The sequence below is a fragment of the Melanaphis sacchari genome, unplaced genomic scaffold (assembly GCF_002803265.2).
Source record: "Melanaphis sacchari strain LSU unplaced genomic scaffold, SCAv2.0 Contig75_pilon_pilon, whole genome shotgun sequence".
Classification (NCBI taxonomy): Eukaryota; Metazoa; Arthropoda; class Insecta; order Hemiptera; family Aphididae; genus Melanaphis; species Melanaphis sacchari.
In genome coordinates this window covers 506,487-525,345 of record NW_020271537.1, presented here as the reverse complement: position 1 = coordinate 525,345, position 18,859 = coordinate 506,487, and the positions used below count along the sequence as shown (strand labels likewise).

Sequence of the window (18,859 nt, the reverse complement as noted above, 5' to 3'; positions counted from 1 at the left end):
GAATCGTTAACTATTGTTTTGATAATATATTGATACATTTTATTGTTTTATTACTATTGTACTAACTGATTCAAATTATTTTAAATTATAAGTCAAATATAATTTCAAATAAAATATAGTAAAAAATTCTACAAAGATAAAGGCTTATTTATAACGTTTTGTTTAATCCATACAAAAGCATTACAGTATTGTCTTTATATTCGTGTTTGAATCTCTCGACACATTAACATAATGAAACAAAAGTGTTAGGCTTATTAATCCAATTAAACCACGATACCAATATATTTTTACTCGTAAAAAGAAGTACACTAAAAATATTATTTTAACGCAGTCCTTACAAGTGACCTATTATTATTTGTAAAAAAAAAAAGCTTTCGTGTAAAAAAATTAGAAATGTACACGTTTGGAATATCATAAAAAAGTAATGAAAGAAAAAAAGTATAATACACCTTTGTAAAACTTTGTTTTGTTTCTATAAAAGTTTGTGGTTATTTTTTATATCACAATTCATGGACACTATTTCCAACAAAAAGCAGCGAAGCTTTGTCAGACTGTATTTTTCCGACCATCACTTAAACTTCTGAAATTCTCATTTTCAAGGGATTTCTTTACCAAATAATCCACATACATGTGAATACAATAAGACCTATACAAAAGTACAAATAGAATATTCTGTAAGTGAGAAAAAAATGAATGAAGGAAAGGCAAACTTTGACACGGGATTACTAACGCAAGGTATTAAAGATCCAAGTGACTATTTTGGACGCATTTGAAATTGAAATCTCCCGTAGCGGATATCGGAAGTTTGGTAGAAAAATTTAAAAAACAGTATTAGGCTATATGGTGGGAGGTGTTTTTCTAGAAGGAGGGTCACCTCTTTACTCTAAACTATCGTGTATTTTTTTTTTCATGTGAATAGCTATGTACACACATAATAATAGCCCCCAATGTCTTTACCCTCCATTTAACACAGTCTGGCTACGGAGACACACGATAAACTCATACATATTGCATGCATGGTCACTTGTCGCCATACCCAAATGTTTAACCACCATCGTGTAATTTGCAAGATGTATGAATAAATTTATCTATACAGAAAATAAATTAATGTCATTATATAAAACACACCTAATAAATATCCATAATTATTTTTAATACAGTGATTTGTTTACTACGAGAATACGGATAACAAATTTTAAAATATTTTTATAGATTCAAAACATAAATGTGGATTTTAGAATAAACTTATTTTAAATAGACAGATTTTAAACAGATATGAAAAAAGTATTTAATAATTTTTAATTGACTTTAAATCAATATTGATAGAATCTAAAAATAGTAGACCAGATAACATTTTTACTGTTTACTAATATTTGATGTTATTTTTAAATAATTTAAAAAAAAAGAATCACTTTAAAAATCTATATCATACATATCTATGTAGTTCAACATAGTAGGTAAGGCATAACAATATTTTATGCGAAAAAAATAGTCATAACAAAAAAAATCAAACATAAATTCAAATATACATTATTCGTTTCCTATGTATAAATAAATAAATATACACGTAAACATTCTCGATTAAAATTCCATTTTAGACTCGAACGTCGAATGGGATAGAAAAACGAGATTTTATTACCGATATGTCTGAGCACCCTGCAGAAACATGGCTCCAGTTTATATTGTACAAACAGTTTTATATCCGGCTGAAAATCATTCCATTCAACACGCGGGAGTCGCCTTTTGGTTACCCATATCCTCATCAATGTAGGTCAACGGTCGAGCTCTATAAAATGTGAGAATGAAGTTTTTCATGTATTCACCCATACATACATAATCAAGAATAAGCGGTTGAGCTGACGTCATTATGAACCACTTTAGACGGCTCTTCAAGTTGTCTGGACGATATAAGGTTCACTCGTCATCCTTTGTTTCTCTCGCCGATGCTTTTGAAATTTCTATCTGATGACCTGATATAAGCCAACACGTGAAACACAATAAAATATTCAAGAATCATACTTGGTCAGGATTTTATGCTATAATTGAAATAATAAGAGGACAAAAATGAACAATACTCCTAATAGTCCTAATACAAAAATATTATATTATGAGAATTGAAGAATTGAAAAATTGAATAGTTATTGATAATAATAATTTAAGGTCAGTAGTTGATGAAAAACATTAATTATTATTAGATAAATTAAATCAATGTAAATAAATATGATTTTAACTTAATATTATTATTTTTGAAATTTACTGAAAAATCTGATTGTATTTATAAATACTTTAACTAGTTAAGTCAGAAAATTAAAAAAAAAAAATAAATAATTTTTCAATTAGTGAATGTGAACATTTGATAATATTTTCCAATCATAGAAACGTACATCTTTTACCAAAACTATGTACATAAACAATAGGCAGCATAATATTATCTACCTGTATAAATTGAAAAATACAACATGCGGCTCATTGTATAACCAACGCAGTTTATTCGATTCGCTCAGAATTTTAAACCACATAATTTAGTTAGCTGCAGTTTATTTAGGGATATATTTATATGTACGTTTATTTCAAAATTTATATGTGAACGAATCTTAAATACGTATTGGTAATAATGTAGGTCATTTATACATGATAATTTATTTTTTATAAAATAACACTCATTATTTCAAAATCAACGTTTTAGAAATAATTTTTGTTTACTTAATTTTCAGTCTAAATAAAACATTTTTTATCATTAAATTATTTTAAAATTTTTACTTTTTAAATAAAAACATGTATTTTTTATTTCATATTCCAAAGCAAAATATTTTTCGAAATATTTTGATACATGAAAATCAAAATTTGGACAAGTTATTTACGAGTTACCTATAAGTGTTTAAAGTTTTGTAAGCGGAGTGATGGTACGGAGAAACCACACACAAATTGTTGGACTGCTACTCCGTTCATCAAAACTTTAAATACTATTATAACTTATAGACAACTCGTTCGAATTTCAATTTATATAAATCAAAATATTCCAAAAAATATTCTGCTTCAGACTATGAAACTAAAAATAAATTTTGTCATTTCAAAAAATCAAAATCTTAAAAAAACATAACGATAAAAATATATTTAAAAAAAAAAAATGTTGATTTATTTAAACTAGGAATAAAGTAAAAAAAATATTTTCAAAAATGTTAATAGATTTTTAATAACGATTTTTATTTGATAAAAAAAAATCACTCAGTATTTATTTACTAGGATAAAATAACACATTTCGCTGTCTGATGAAATAATAAAAAAAAATAGAAAATATTTTATTATAACACAATATATGCTGTCGATGAATGACTGTGTAATAAATAAACCGAGTGTCCAACAATAGAGGCTTGGTTGTTGAAATAGGTATGTACATCATAAATCAGTAGTTGTATAATACATGTACATTTAGCACGTGATGTATATTTATGATTATAAAATATGTATTACTCGTGGTACATTTTACAACTAAACAAACTTCGAGTATTATTTTAATTGTTAATTAAATAATATGAGTTATTAAGAAATCAAAAAACGTAAAAGGAATTCATTATTCAACCAAAAATCTATTTTATAAAAGGCAGAGCTAATTTTTTGTAAACTCTACAAATTAAATAACACCATACGAAGAACATGTAATTTATTTCAGTTATTTATTAAACAATAAGTTATTGCGTATTTTCTATCAAATAAAAATAAAAATATCATAAATGATATGAAACAATAGAAATTTAAAGGTCAAATAGTCAATCAATTTTTATTTGGTCCAATTTAAATAGTCAGTGTTATATTTGAAATATCAAATTTCATTATTTTAGACTGAGTTGTCATCATATGGGACCTTTATAATTCCAATACGAAATCAACATAAGTGACAAGGTTACATATTTAATAACGCAGTAAATGTCAATATGTATGGAATATGTAGTATTTCGATTCGATTTATTTGATTTTATGATTTGTGTTGAATTTGGCTCGTTTACAGGAATCCAATTTAGGTAGTTTTATCATTTTTTTTTTTTTTTTTTTTGGAAACAGACCAATACTTAACAAAAAGGAAGAGGTGAAAACATCTATATTGATTTAAAAATGTTTAAGGTCTCTACCTCCCTGTATTTTTAAATTATAATGAATTATTTCCCTGTAATACATACGGCCAACATAAATTATAACAATAGTAATATTAGCTAGAGAATTTAATTTTATTCGATTTATGATATAGCTTCAGCCACTGAATGAGTATTTTATATTTTTCAGCTCTATAATATCTTGAGACATTTTTTTTATGGTAATATTAATTGAAAGAAAAAAAAAATATGATGATAAATTTAAAAATTAAATCCCAACCCCATTTTGTAAAGTTTGTCCGGAAATGTTTGGTATGACGGAAATTGTTTACAATCCCTTGTTCTGGTTCACCGACGCGTATTCTATAAGCATTAAACCGTATTACCAATATGTTCATTTTAAACAATTTCTGTTGCCAAGTCTGTGAAATTTTAATTTTAAAATTGTATTCTTTGGTATAATATAATATATGTTTATGACAAATAATTAGTTATCGGTATAACAATATATAATTATTATCCTCGTATGGTTTATTTACTTTATTAACGTTATATTTTTAATTTAAGACTTATAAATCATAAAAGATACGCCTTTATATAGAAATTAATATTATATCGTATTTTTAATTAAAATCAAAATTATTAAGTTTAAAAAATAAGGCACAAATATAAATTACCTGCATATAATTCAAGTTACAAAACATACGATCGTACACAACCAATTAAAATTTAATTTTTTTTTTCTAATATTATGTATATACACGCAGCACACTAGTAATAATAATATCTAAATAATATAAATCATTATGTAGTGTTGATTGTTGATATATTTAATTTGAATTAATAATACAAAATATGCATTCACTTATTCTTAATAGACCTTTTGTAATTTTAAATTTAAATTTAATATAATATACTTATTACTTACGTTAGATGAATGAAAGCAATATTTTAAACTTCTATAGCAGCGTTAGGATTTATAACACAATCCGTGCAATATGCCAATTTTTAACAACGGCACATTAAGTTTGAACACGGTTTTAATCAGATTAATTGAAAATCTTTGTATAAAAGCACCCTTCTATCTAAATCATTATCTGAGGTAATTGTATATATTTTCAATGTATTTCTGTCCATTTCCAAGACTATTTGCGAAAACCGAGACAAATCTACCGGTGGCGTAACACTATAACACCATATCCTATTTCGGTCAGAATTTTTTTTTTCCTAAATTGTATCCACCATCCATCTATCACACTTTCTAGATGTGTGCAATGGTTCCAGATCGTAAATTTCTGTACCCCGAGTGTGATGGCGTAAAAACCACTCAGCAGTGGATTTATGTCTTTTTTTTATTTTTTAAATGTATATTTATTTTTATTTTCCGTTTTCAACGAGCTCGCGTTAAATAGTTCTACCGCCACATACACGTATGTCGAGTGCGGTCAAAATAAAAACCCCGAAAACTCCAATAATGACTCCAGTCGGATACACGTTTCGGATGTAGATGTGCGTTCGCGATCGGAATGCCATGGCTCGGATATATTATTATTACTATTATTATTATTATTATTATTATTATTATTATTATTACACACTGCGAATGACGTGCCGTGAAATTCCACAAGATTAATGGGCCGACCTGCCCAAAACCGAGGGAGTCGTCTATAGAGCCGTCCGAGGATGTGATGATGAGGAGGTGGATATGGGAGGGGATTTGTGTGCATATGTTCGTGGCACACACACATACACACACACACAGACACACACACACACAGACACACACACACACACACACACACACACACACACACACACACACACACACACGCTTGGAGAGTATTGCGGTCTCCCAGTGGAGGGAAAAGCGGCAGACGATAATTATCACGAGGTTATACGCACCACGCCAACGCCGCCACAAATGCTGCAAGGTGCGAAACGGACATTTGAATTATTACCGTTACAGGATAAGAGAGTCGGCCAATGGAAGTGTATATGGCACACATATCATACAAAATTATATGACGTATATTATAATAATATAGTCGCGTTCGTACTGGATAAATAGTAAAGTTTACAACTTGCGCTCCGAGTCACCGCGGGACTTTATTGCGCGTTCACACCACACCGCGCGGAAGGAAAACCAGGCGGACAAATTGCATGAATACATATGTTAAAGAACAAAATAGTGCGACTGGAAATGATCGTGTAGTTCGGTCATCGATTCCAAAAGTTTTGTACGCCCGACAGATAAAACTGTATATATTATCGCTGTAGCGGTGGAACAAAAATAGGTACATTGCACAAAATCCGAATAATTGTTCAGACACAATTTCTAATAACGATGCATTTATTGGAATATATACGTAATACTTTTTGTTCACATACACAATCACATATTGCTGCAGTCGTCTACAAAACTTTCTATATGTTTACAGTGATATTGCTAGATAATAATTGAACGTTTACGGTTATTTAATGGGTGATTTAAAAACCATGTGCTGGTGCATGATTACTACAAATTAGAGAATGTAATATTATGTAATTCGCAAAAATATTTTCTAAGTGTATCAATATACAACGAACTCTAATATTATTTACCAACCATAACCCTAAATATAAGATTCGATAAAAATATATATTTTCGAAATCCATTCCAAAGCGCAATCCATGTAATGTAATAAACTATATACTACTGGATGAAATAGCAACAACAATAACTGTCCCCTCGAACATATTGGGCGCCCATAAGGCGGATAATACATTTAAAATGATTGTGATAAATGATTAGAACCCTGTCCAAGTTATAAAATGACAAGCAATAGTCGATAAACTAAAATGACTAACAATGTTGTTCTGACGGACTGGATACTGTTTATTATTAAAAACTATAAATAAATGCCAGAGATCTATTTATATACTTAACACTCTCAATATATTTACGATTAAATATTAGTTAATGTGCAACTTTTAAAAGTTTAATACTCTTCAATAACGGACACTAGCTTAAGCATCGCACATAAGCACCTGTTGGATATCATAAAAATAATATCCCTAATAAAGAAAGTATACAGTCACTATGATATCGTATTATATCTTATTAGTTACTATGGTAATAGTTATTTAATATTTATTGAAATAATGTATTATTATTTAAAAAGTACAAGTCATTTGTATTAAATACAGATTTTGATTTTTTTAAAGATAATTCATGAGGTTTATTTATTGTTAGTTACACGCGTCATATTGTTTGTATATATATAAACTACTAAAATAATACATCTTAGAAAAGTTAAAATAAAAATAATTTCTGTAATTTAATTTTAAAGTTAATATTATTTAGTCATTATACGAATCTTATATTTTAATAATTCTTTCAAATGTTCAATTTGAATAATCTTGCACAAACATTTTTAATTTAATTTTTCTAGCTTTACTTCAGTTATAACTACAATTAAATTATTTTTTATCTGTACAATTTACTTATATTTTCTCAAATTTATAGTGAATTGTTGCTCTTTAATAATATTTTAACTAAAAATAAACATCATCTTCTTTTTTTTGTTTGGAATATAACTTACAACTTTAAACAATTTTAAAGATCATTAATTATGATTTTTATATTGATTACCTATATTGTACCTACGTCTTATTTTATCATATTTATTAAAATTAACATCAGATAAATACCTAAGCTAACAAAAATTGGACATTTTGTTGTCAAGACGTAGCTACATTATGTTTTTTAAGTACTTATTTAATTCAATTATACATGTAACAAGTACAAATATAATAATTATTAATTTATATATATATATCTTACGTTGAGTTTAATTGTTTTTTAGACAAATATTAACACTTTCACCAACAAAAAATTTAAAACAACATTAGTATTTCAAAATATGATTGCCGTATTACTTATTATTTCAATAGTAAAATAGTACTAAATTAAGAGAAACAACATTATAGATAAAATATAAAGTTCATTTAATCAATGTTTAATATTGATGTATTTATTTTTTGATCTATGTGTTCTAAATGTTGATATTATAATATAATAAGTTATTTTTATGCATGAGAAACAATTTTAAAGAATATTATATACTGTTCAATTTTTAAACGAATATTAATTTTTAAAAAGCATTCTAGTGGAAATTCTATGTCAAAAACAACCCTAAATGTTCTTTCAAAATTTACAAGAAAATATCTAAGACTATTTTACCTACAGATTAAATATTACTCTAAAAGTATAAAAATAAATATAAACGTTTTGATACAGTTGATAATTAAAATTTAAAATTGTAACTTTATAGCATGATATTAAATGTTTATGGATAATTATTAATGAAAATAAACAATTAAAAGTACGTTGAAACTAATTTATTTATCATAATTTACTTACGAAAATTATTAGATGATAAATATAAACATATCAAATATCATTATGAATACCCGTAGGTAATCATATTAGCATATGGATGTATTTTATAAAAAACATAATTTCAATTTACATGACAACATTAATTTTATTATATTATATACAATATATTTTCGAATTTAAAGGAAGAATAATGTAGAATGTCAAAATACTTGTCCTCTTAAGAAAGTTTCAAGAGAAATTCCACTAGAGTTTATTCAAAAAATATTTTAAGAACTGTTAAATATTGTAGAATGTATTAACAATCTATACTTACAAATTCATTGGACAAATTTTTTAAATTTTCAAATTTTTAACTTTACTCTACAACAGTCGTCTATTCATATACAACTCATTCCTGTAAAAGATAAACCATTAAAATAATGTTCTAACAGATAGTGTACAGGCTTAAGAGTATCTATTTATGTACTCACGTGTTTATAACAAAAACCTTTCTATAATTCAGTGTAACATAAACATTTTATAATTTTAATCATTCAAAAAATGTTTAAATCAATTTCTAAAAAATATTATTAGTAATTGAAAATATAATTTAAACATTTTAATTGCTATTATTGACACTAATGGGTTTCTATTTTCTATGGGTTCTTACTGAAACCAGATGTTTCACAAAGTCGTATGAATCGTTGGTACATCTGTGTCAGATAACACAACTTTTGATTTATAAAACTTTTTTTTATGCAATCAACCGAAATTTTCTATCAATATAAAAACGTATCAGCTTGAAAGCTTTAAACGAAAAATATATTATTAGTGAGATGAAAACCAATAAAACTTTGTGACGAACGATTTTAATTGAATTTATACTACCTATTGTTTGATGAAAAATGTCCAAGACAATAATCTATGACGTAAGTAAGTGACGTTGTCAAAACAAATGAAACTCGAATTACGTTCACCTTGGTTAAAAGTAATAAAAATATAATCAATGTTATTACTACAGTATTAATATTGTAATCCATATAGATATTAGTCAACAGCGTAAAATATTCAAATGTCTCACCATACAGGATAGAACTACTTGAACGTACCCGGACATATTATAAACCGACAACCGGGTTGTACCAAAAGAAGAAAAATTATAACACTCTCACCCACTACCGCGGTTGTACACCATGGTAGTAGAGAATATTATTATACTTAGGCACCCTCTTCGCGGTGCAGCGAGTACAACGGCGACAGACCGACCGGTGCCGACGACGAACGATCGCAGCCGAACGTTCCTCGTGCCGACGCCACGGCCCGGAGACCGCGACCGACCCTCGACCATTCGGCGTCCGGTTGCGCTGTCGTAGTGTTGTATCGTCTTCCGCGCGGCGTCGTTACCGTCCTTGCCGCCGATTCCGATCGTCTTACGTTCGTTCGTGTCACGCATGTGTCTTGCGGTTCGAGTTCAGTGCGTTTTTGGCGTTTGTTCGGCCTGGTGTGAGCTAGGCTATACAATTTCGTCGATTTGTAATGCGCGCGAACACGCCGAAAAAAAAATAAAAGTTGACTTTCCGATGTAGGATTTTTGCACGATAAAAAACTCGCAGTGCGTGCGATTCGAGTTTACGTCGTTTTGTTGCCGACTATTATTGTTGTTGTTGTCGTTTTTTCGTCGCGAATTCATTAAATCAATTTGTGTTTTTGAATAACGAGTGAGCCGACGACAGTAATAAAGACCCTGCCGACGGGGAAAATGCGCAAAAAATGGATGGCGACCGCCGCCGTCCGGTTGTTGCTATTTGCGCTTTTGTTCGCCCAACACGGACCGACCGCGACGTCGTGGGCCATCGACGATGCGAGCGGTTCTGCCGCCGCGTCGCTGTTGGCGGCCGAACACGAGTCCGTCGTCGACAATTTCTTCGCCGCTTACTTCGAACAGCCCTGTTGCGTCCGTCCGCGGCACGTCAGACACCACAAGAGTGAGTCGCATTTATTTCGTATTTGTATAATACCGTTTAGCTGCACGCAGGTGCAAAAACAAAAATAAAATGATCGCGAAAACACGGTCGGGTACGGTTAAGCGCATGTTGTTTACACTCTAACCGCATCGAAAAACGATTCAGACATCTTGAGACTTGTCGTAGAGACCGCGAATGTTTTGTAGCAGGTCTCTCGTACTTAGGGTACGCATAATATGGACGGCATTGTGTGCAGTGGCTCCGATCTCGGACAAAAACCGGTTATGTCTCTTCGCGATATCGCCGTGTCCAGTTGACTTCGATAATGATTCTGTGGGGTAATGTTCACCATCCGGCGGAGCACAAGGAGCCTTTTTTTTCTCTGTCCCCCCTCGTCGATGCATTCGCAGCATATTTTGCGATAACGTCGTATTCACGCGGCGGGGTAGAAGTACGTGTATTGTGCTCGATAAACGTCGTGTGGTGAAGATTTCTTTGTGGAATCTGAATTTTTCGACGGCCAAGTGTTATAATGTGTGAATATTATAACGCGATGATCTTATTGTACGATTTTTTTTTCTGATTTTTTCCCAGCACCGATGTAGGAAATACAGTTATACTTATAGTCAAATCTGCAGAGTTGCATTTGTGCGTGCGTGTAAAATACTTTATTTAAACTGATATAAATATTATGCGTATTTATGTTTATCTCGAATGTACTCATACGTCCCATAACTATATAAACCTTCGTACGATAGATTGCTCGTAAATATATCGTGTTACGCGCCGGTAAACTAAGTACCTACTGTTTGTTTGAGTTATTAAATTGTTTAATTAAAAAGTACCATTTAACGCAACTGATTAAAAAAAAAAAAAATTAATTTTACGTTTTACAATACAATTTTAATTTAATATTATATACCCACGTATAAATTGAGTGGAAGTCATTTTTTAATTTTTATAAACGATACAAACTTTTCAAAATTAGTTAATTCATTTTCATCTAAATTAAATACCTTCCTGTTTTTATAGTGTATAGGCCGAGGTATAGGTATACTAAAATAATATGAACTAAATCATTAAATTACAATACCATTATTCTTATACAATAAGCATGAGATACCTTCTCATAAATAATACTGAACTTTAAAATAAAAGAAAGTAATAACTTGTGTGTATTAGTTTTTTATAAAAAGATAGTAGCAATTATTTATAAAATCACCTAAAAAAAGTATTATAATAATCTTTGACATAATCGGATTAAAATTATATATGTTGTGGAGAAAAATGTTTGTATCGGAAGGTAGAGAAATATCTCTTAATGACTTAATATAGTGGGTGGGTTCACTTCAAAACCACATGGCACAACAAATAACGATGTACATCGCTTGTTCCTTCTACATAGACAAAGACATTGCATTTAAATTCCATGTAGGTATAGTTTTTCTTTTTAATTTTTATAGTATCTTAAACAAAGTTAAAATTAAATCGTTACAATTTTATTAACAGTTTTAACACAATTTGTATTTTAGTGTAAAGCGTGCAACATTTTTAACAGCATATTTTATATGAAAACTAAAAGATATCGAATAATTAAAAACAAAAAAATTAATTAATTTAATCGAAATTTGTTCACGAGTTAACATATCTTTTCTTATTTATTTTTACTAAAAACAGTTTTCAAGGTTGAAACTCAAATTCTAGCTAAAAATTATTATTCAGAAAAATTTCGGTTGAAGTTTTAAATTTTCAGTATGATTTATTGTTATGAAAAAGTCCCAACTATATTTCACAAATATCGGTTCAGTTATAGAAAAGATAAAAACAAATTAATGTACATAAAATACCATTTTTATTTTTTTGTAAATTCATCTAAAATTTCATATAATATCGTTTTAAAAATCTTAATATTAATACAGTTTATTTATTAGAACATAGTTTAAATTAATTTAATAAATGTAAAATAAATAAAGTACACAATTACTCGTGTTATTAATATTGGAAAAACTATATTATTTTACGTGGGTGAACCAATTCAATAGATTAATAATTAATAATACATACTGATTTCTGTGTTTGTATTTAATTTATAATCATTTTCTGGACTAAATTGTATTTATCATAGTATGGCTATTGAGTATTGTTTATCTACATGAATAATAATATATTGTACACATTGCGCTAATTTATAATAATCATTATTCTTTTATAAAAATACATAGTTAAATTAACATTTAGCTTATAAGTTGACATAATTTGTTGATTTTTTAATATTTTAATAATTCACCTATGATATAGGTAACATATTACTTTAATATTAGTATATTACCTACGTTATTTGGTTACGTTAAATTATTTATTCGATGAACTTACAAAATATTAGTAACGTTTAATAATGCGGTTTCGATTTAAGTAGGTACAATATAGACATACAGGTGTACATTATAAAATGCATATTTGATATTATCATAGTAATTCTCAATTATTAATTTTGTAATAAAATCCAAAATAAATTATTTTAATTTAATATTTTTATTGTTAATTCTTACAACGCATTTATGGTTTATAATGTTATATCATCTTTATTTTTCATTAATATGTTTTAAATAATAGCTAATATTTTAATAAAAATTAAATTTGAACTTTTAATAACTTTTTATAACCATTAAACGTTGTTTTCCTTTTAAATTATATTATTGTTTAAAACGATTTTTATCCATTATGTATAGAAAGACATTTGTATATTTTGCGGCCGAATTGGATAAAGCATTCCCTTTAATCGAACATATTATTATTCGTTTTGCTGTCTTTTTTTTTTATTCTTGTAACTGCGCCAAAACGCGTCTGACGGTCGATTATTTTCGGTCGTTTTTTTACTACACCATCGTCTTTCCCCTTCTTCAGCGGTACCATCCAGGAGCCGTGAATTCTATGTGTAGTAAAACAAAAAAAAAAACCAAAGTACCAAAGTACTTTTTATTGTATACAAATACAACCAAAATTCTTCACTTGTACATGCATGTTTTGCTAGTAACTCGTTAATCGCTTGTCAGCAAGATGAAGTGCGAAAAATATTTCCCCTTTTTAAAAGAATAGAACATAAACGAGGGGCGTGCCAGGCACTCGTCGAACTCCTATTGTTCCATTTCAAAAATATAACTTAGGGACGGGATGTAGAAAAAAATCAAAGGGGTTTAGGTGTGAAAATGTGTTTAAAATACTTAAAAAGAACATGTATTACTAACCGACATTATAATATAATGCTTCATTGCATGATAAACATACAAATACATGTACAAATATACTTATTGTACTTATTAATTTTTTTTAAAATTATTATCCTATTCATCTATTTTATTTTTATTCGTTTTCTAACCCAAAGTTTTTTTTTTTTTTTATTAAGTTTTATAGTTGATAATTTAAAAATAGTAAAATTAATATTATTTAGGTGCCCTTTGAATGTGCAATATTTATAGGAAGACCGAAAAAAATTTCAATGTTCTTAAGCCAATTGTAAAATTGTAAAATAGATTGAGAAATAATTAATAAACTATATAAGGGAAAAAAATGAGGAATAAATAATTATCTAGTGAACAGTGGTCAACGTGAAATGTTCTACGATGAATTATTTTTGATAATCATCTTTGTTATTATTAATATTATTTTTAACCACAAGTATTTTCTAATAAATTGCTCGGGCGTGGCGGAAATACTTTGAAACGGATTCTGCTAGAATTATCATTTAATTGTTCATCAAATCTAATGGAATATAATATTATATAAGTAGAAGTATAGATAATTTAATAGGTATTTTGTTTTGAAGAAATAACTCGAATGCCAGTCGCGCACGTTTGCCTGTTGCCGTAATGCTGACTCAAACATGGTTTTTATTTGCTATACCGTTGAAACTTACTAACATTTTATACTCATAGCATTTATCGTATCATATCCGCTTTTCTAATTTGCGAACACGGAAAATGCATATTAGCCGTCTTCGAAGAACACACTGTCATCGAGCAGAGACAGATTCGTGTGTGTTTATGGTAATTGGCTTAGTGCTGTGAAGGAGCCAACGCACATATTATACACGTTAATCTAATGAATATGCTCGTATTTTACTACTGTCTATCCACGAACATTCAATGTATATAATATGCCATATCGCAGAGCTTGGGGTCGCCCACACGTGTATGATATTATCGCTGTCGGCCCGACAAAGTATATACATCATTATAATATATAATATTATAATAAACAATTTTAAAAGTATCTATATATATATATAAATATATAAATATATTATCTGTTATTTGTTTACGTACGCCGAATGTGAAGACATTTTTATAGGCGATGCCGGCTATATAATATTGTTATAAAAAGAGAAGGTCGTTCGAATGTTACAACTTGCTGTAGGTCCGCATTTATAATATTATATTATTTCTACTGAGAACACGATTAAATGTTATGTGATTTTTTCAATTTTTATAAGTGCATTAAACATAAACCTGGTACGGCTCTTATTTCATTGGTCTTATAGAGGTTTTCTCATGTGAAAAAAATTGCATATATTTTTAAATTACGGTTATTTTCAAGGAGCATTCATTAATTCAGTTCTATGTGTTGAACATGAATACTACATTTTTATATTAACACGGAAACTTGTAATTTATGTCAGCAATTTTTTTGTCCTATGGGCATATATAAAATAATTTCTTATATATTTTTAAACATTCGAATATTTGTGATAATATTATTGAGTGATATTGAAATAACATTTTTGATGAACGATGACTAACGATTTTAGTACACATTTTTTTTTTTTTACAATGTATTTGTTTCAAGACTTTTTCTTTCTTTTTTTAATAATTCATTCCATTTGTATTTTTATGTAATATGAAAATGTTATTCTAAAAAATATATGTCGATCCTGTAGCCTTATCACTCAATTATTACCATAAACTGAAGATTTTAATTTTTTCTTAAATATAAACGTATTTAATAATTGTATGTATAGGTATAATACATATTATTTTTTTTTTTTGTAATTCCCGAGGGCAAAATAAAGACTATGCTGTGGGTTTAGACCGGTCGTTATTAAATGCCAGACGCTGGATTTCGACTAATTGTTGTTTGTCTACTGATGTCAGAGGAAAAATATGTTATTACGTGGGCACATTGTCTGTTATGTAAATTGTGTATCCAAATTTTGTTTTATCTCATCGGAATACAAAATATGGCAAGCTTTAATGTACAACATCTTTCATAAGTCCAATACTGGCATAAATTAAGAAAATAATCTGGGAAATACATTTTATGTGTACCTAAGCCATTTTTGACTTCCATCACATTCAAGCTTCTAATATATTATCTTAAATCACTGATTTTTGATAAACCTACTTAATATTAAGCTATACTACGTAACTCACTGAAAATCTATTTACGTTAAATACTTATATGCCAAACTTTAACATAATAATTTATAACGAATATCGTGTTATTTAATTAGTACACTGCTTGAGGGCTATTTTAAACATTACGAAATAGTTTATTACTATTCAGCTGTATATACCTTCAAAAATATTAAACGTAATCTGTATTTTCCAAGAAATTATCATACGTCTAGTGATAGTATATTTATTTTGGTACGAAATTCGTATTATTATTATTATCATCATCATCATCGTACGTACTTTAGTAACAGCATGTAGATGACCAATAATTGCATAATAATCTTTATTTATAATTCGATAAAATGTAAATGAGTAAAATGACGAATAATTACAGTAAATTTGTTGATGATTACGATGAAATATTGTGTATCCGTGCACGTTTATTATCGTTTATGATAATCGAGCGTATTCCGCGTATGGCTGTAACACAAGTAATACAGCGTATAATAAATGACACTCGAATTTCTAACTCATTTGTTGGTGTTAATTACCGGTTTTTGATGTCAGAGTTGTACTGTATGTATAATAACGTACGTATATATACGGAACACGGCATATTATTATAACAATATATTCTATTGTGATCGACTGTCCAATCAATTATGATTCACAGTTGTTGCTGACGGCTGAAATCACCCCGTCTTTTGCGTGTATGTATAATAATAATATTATGCATATAATGGTCAAACTACGGCTAATACCCTATAGCTATATGTCTGCACTGATGGATCCGTGTAACATCTGTTGACAACGAAAAACCTGCTGTTTCCTAAGTCCAGCCATGTATCGCCGTACGCAACTACGATACGTGTCGAGTCTCGTATAGCAATATATTTCCCTGAATAAAGTATGCGATTTTTTTCTACTCGAGACCGAAATTATATTTTTTTGTTTTCGTTTTGTCTTATGTCACATTTTTTACGGGACGTTATGAATAATTAAATCTATTATAACACGATAATCAATCAGTTATTACATATAATATTTTATTTATTGATTTATAAAATTTTTATTTAAAATTAAATCAAATTGATTGAGAATAGATATAGCTGTATAGGTGTATATAACATAATATTGAAAACAAGTAGTTGAAAATATTCTAGACTTTTCTATAGAAACATATATGTTGTTTTTTTTTATAGATTTTCGTTGCATGTATGAATGCATATCGATTGATTAAAATTTTTAAAAACTAGTTTTTTTGGTCATTGGTTGACAATAATATTTCAATTAGTAAATACAAAACCATTAAAAACTGGTTTTGGTTTTATTTGTAATAATTTACTTAATACAATCGGTTTTTTAAATAAAGTATATCGATGGTACTATTATTGTTAGTAAACTGAGGCTGATAGTAAAGTTAATCACTTAATTAATAATTGATATTTTTTTACTATTGATCAATATTTCATTTACCGTTTGTTTCTATCAAAAATACACTAACAATTAAATGTATACCACTTACAAAACCTTACCTAACTCAACGTAAAGCTAATATTCGTATTTTTCTTGTAAATTTGAGATATTATTATATAATTTAGATGTTAGAACTTCACATAAATTCTCATCGTTACTTGGCTCTTATTGCAGCACATTTTAATTATTATTTCTGGGCGCGTAGGTCCTTATTCTTTACCTACACCTAGTATTTTGAAATGAAACATACGTGCTTTTCTTTTAAGCCCCTGCAGTTTGGCCAACAGGCATATAATAGAATTATCTTCCCACGACCGTTTCATCTGTTTGAGTAACATGCACTATATCACCAAGTATAAGTAAATACCTCGGTCCTCGGAACACTTATGATGATTATAATAATAACACGAGATTGTGTATTTGACAATCTCGAATGCCATTAATCACAAGAGATAGCTTAAGATAATCGATAGTCGTAACCTTGGGCGGATCTTGTTTAGGCACCTGTCCACGAATTTATTTTGACCGAACGACGAAGTATTAATAGCTCAAAGTTAACGAACGTATTGAAACAAAATTAGGGTTTATTATTTAAATTGAAACTTAAAATGTGCTAGGTGTTTTGTATAAAACAAATCATGAGTATAAAATCTCAGTCTAACAAAAACAAATATGTATAAATGTATATTATATATTATGTAAAATGTACTTGTATATATTACGGGTACCTACTACTTTATAACTCAAGTCAATGTTCTGTAACCTTCTAATAAAACCGGTTTAACGTCACGCGGAATATATAATATTATTCTTTTTTGTTTTGTTTTGATAATATGTATAATAATGATTCAAAAATGTAATTTCATATAGTTTACACATTAATTTGTTTATACAGTATTTTGTCTAAAATAGCTTTGAAATTGTTTAGTAGTAATGCATTTATTTAATATGAAGATAATGTTTAATAAGTTATTCAAAAGAAATGTTTTCAACTCTCAAACAGAAAATATATATATCTGTTATTTTTTGATTTTTTTAATAACGAAACTTAATGTATATTTAAAACCATAAAATACGCACAAAAATAGAAATATCTATAAAAATATTTAACTAATTATAAATGTTAAATAATGGAGTAGGTTTATAATTTAAACGTTTAACGGCTACAGTAATAATATTGTAAGTTATCTTAACGATTTTCCACGTTTCCTGATTTTTATATGGCACCCAACTGCACCGTGCCATAAAATACTCATTGATGGATCAGACCTTTTTTACCCCTCTCGAAAACCATATGGAAAGAGGGGGAAACCCCTCACTGAACAATTGAAATAGGGTTCGCCGTCGTGGTAATTATCGTCTTCACCGCGGACAGATGAAGTTGACGTTTTGCCGACCGTAATTAGAGTGTCGCCATGGTATTTCGTACCTGACTAGAATCCCGAACGACCTCGTCAGCTACGATTCAAATCCCAGTTAATAAATTTGCCCGTCGTCAGTTTTCAATTGATTTGTCTCATTTATGTCCAATGGAAAATGAGAAAACCTCATTGAAATTAAACAAACTCTGATTTTTTAAAT

General features: G+C 28.5%; 1 protein-coding gene across 3 annotated transcripts in view; it reads left to right on the top strand.

Moving 5' to 3' along the window:
• The window catches only part of LOC112601157 (semaphorin-2A), a 207,036-nt gene that overhangs the window by 75,938 nt on the left and 112,239 nt on the right, over positions 1-18,859 (top strand). For 2 of the 3 annotated variants that reach the window (XM_025348612.1, XM_025348611.1), the window contains exon 1: positions 9,813-10,433. The exons of the other annotated variant lie outside the window; for it this stretch is intronic. In XM_025348612.1, the coding sequence (XP_025204397.1) occupies positions 10,208-10,433 (226 nt within the window). In that variant the 5' untranslated portion in view covers positions 9,813-10,207. Of the gene's footprint in view, positions 1-9,812; positions 10,434-18,859 lie in introns of those variants that run through there. 3 annotated transcript variants of the gene reach the window in all.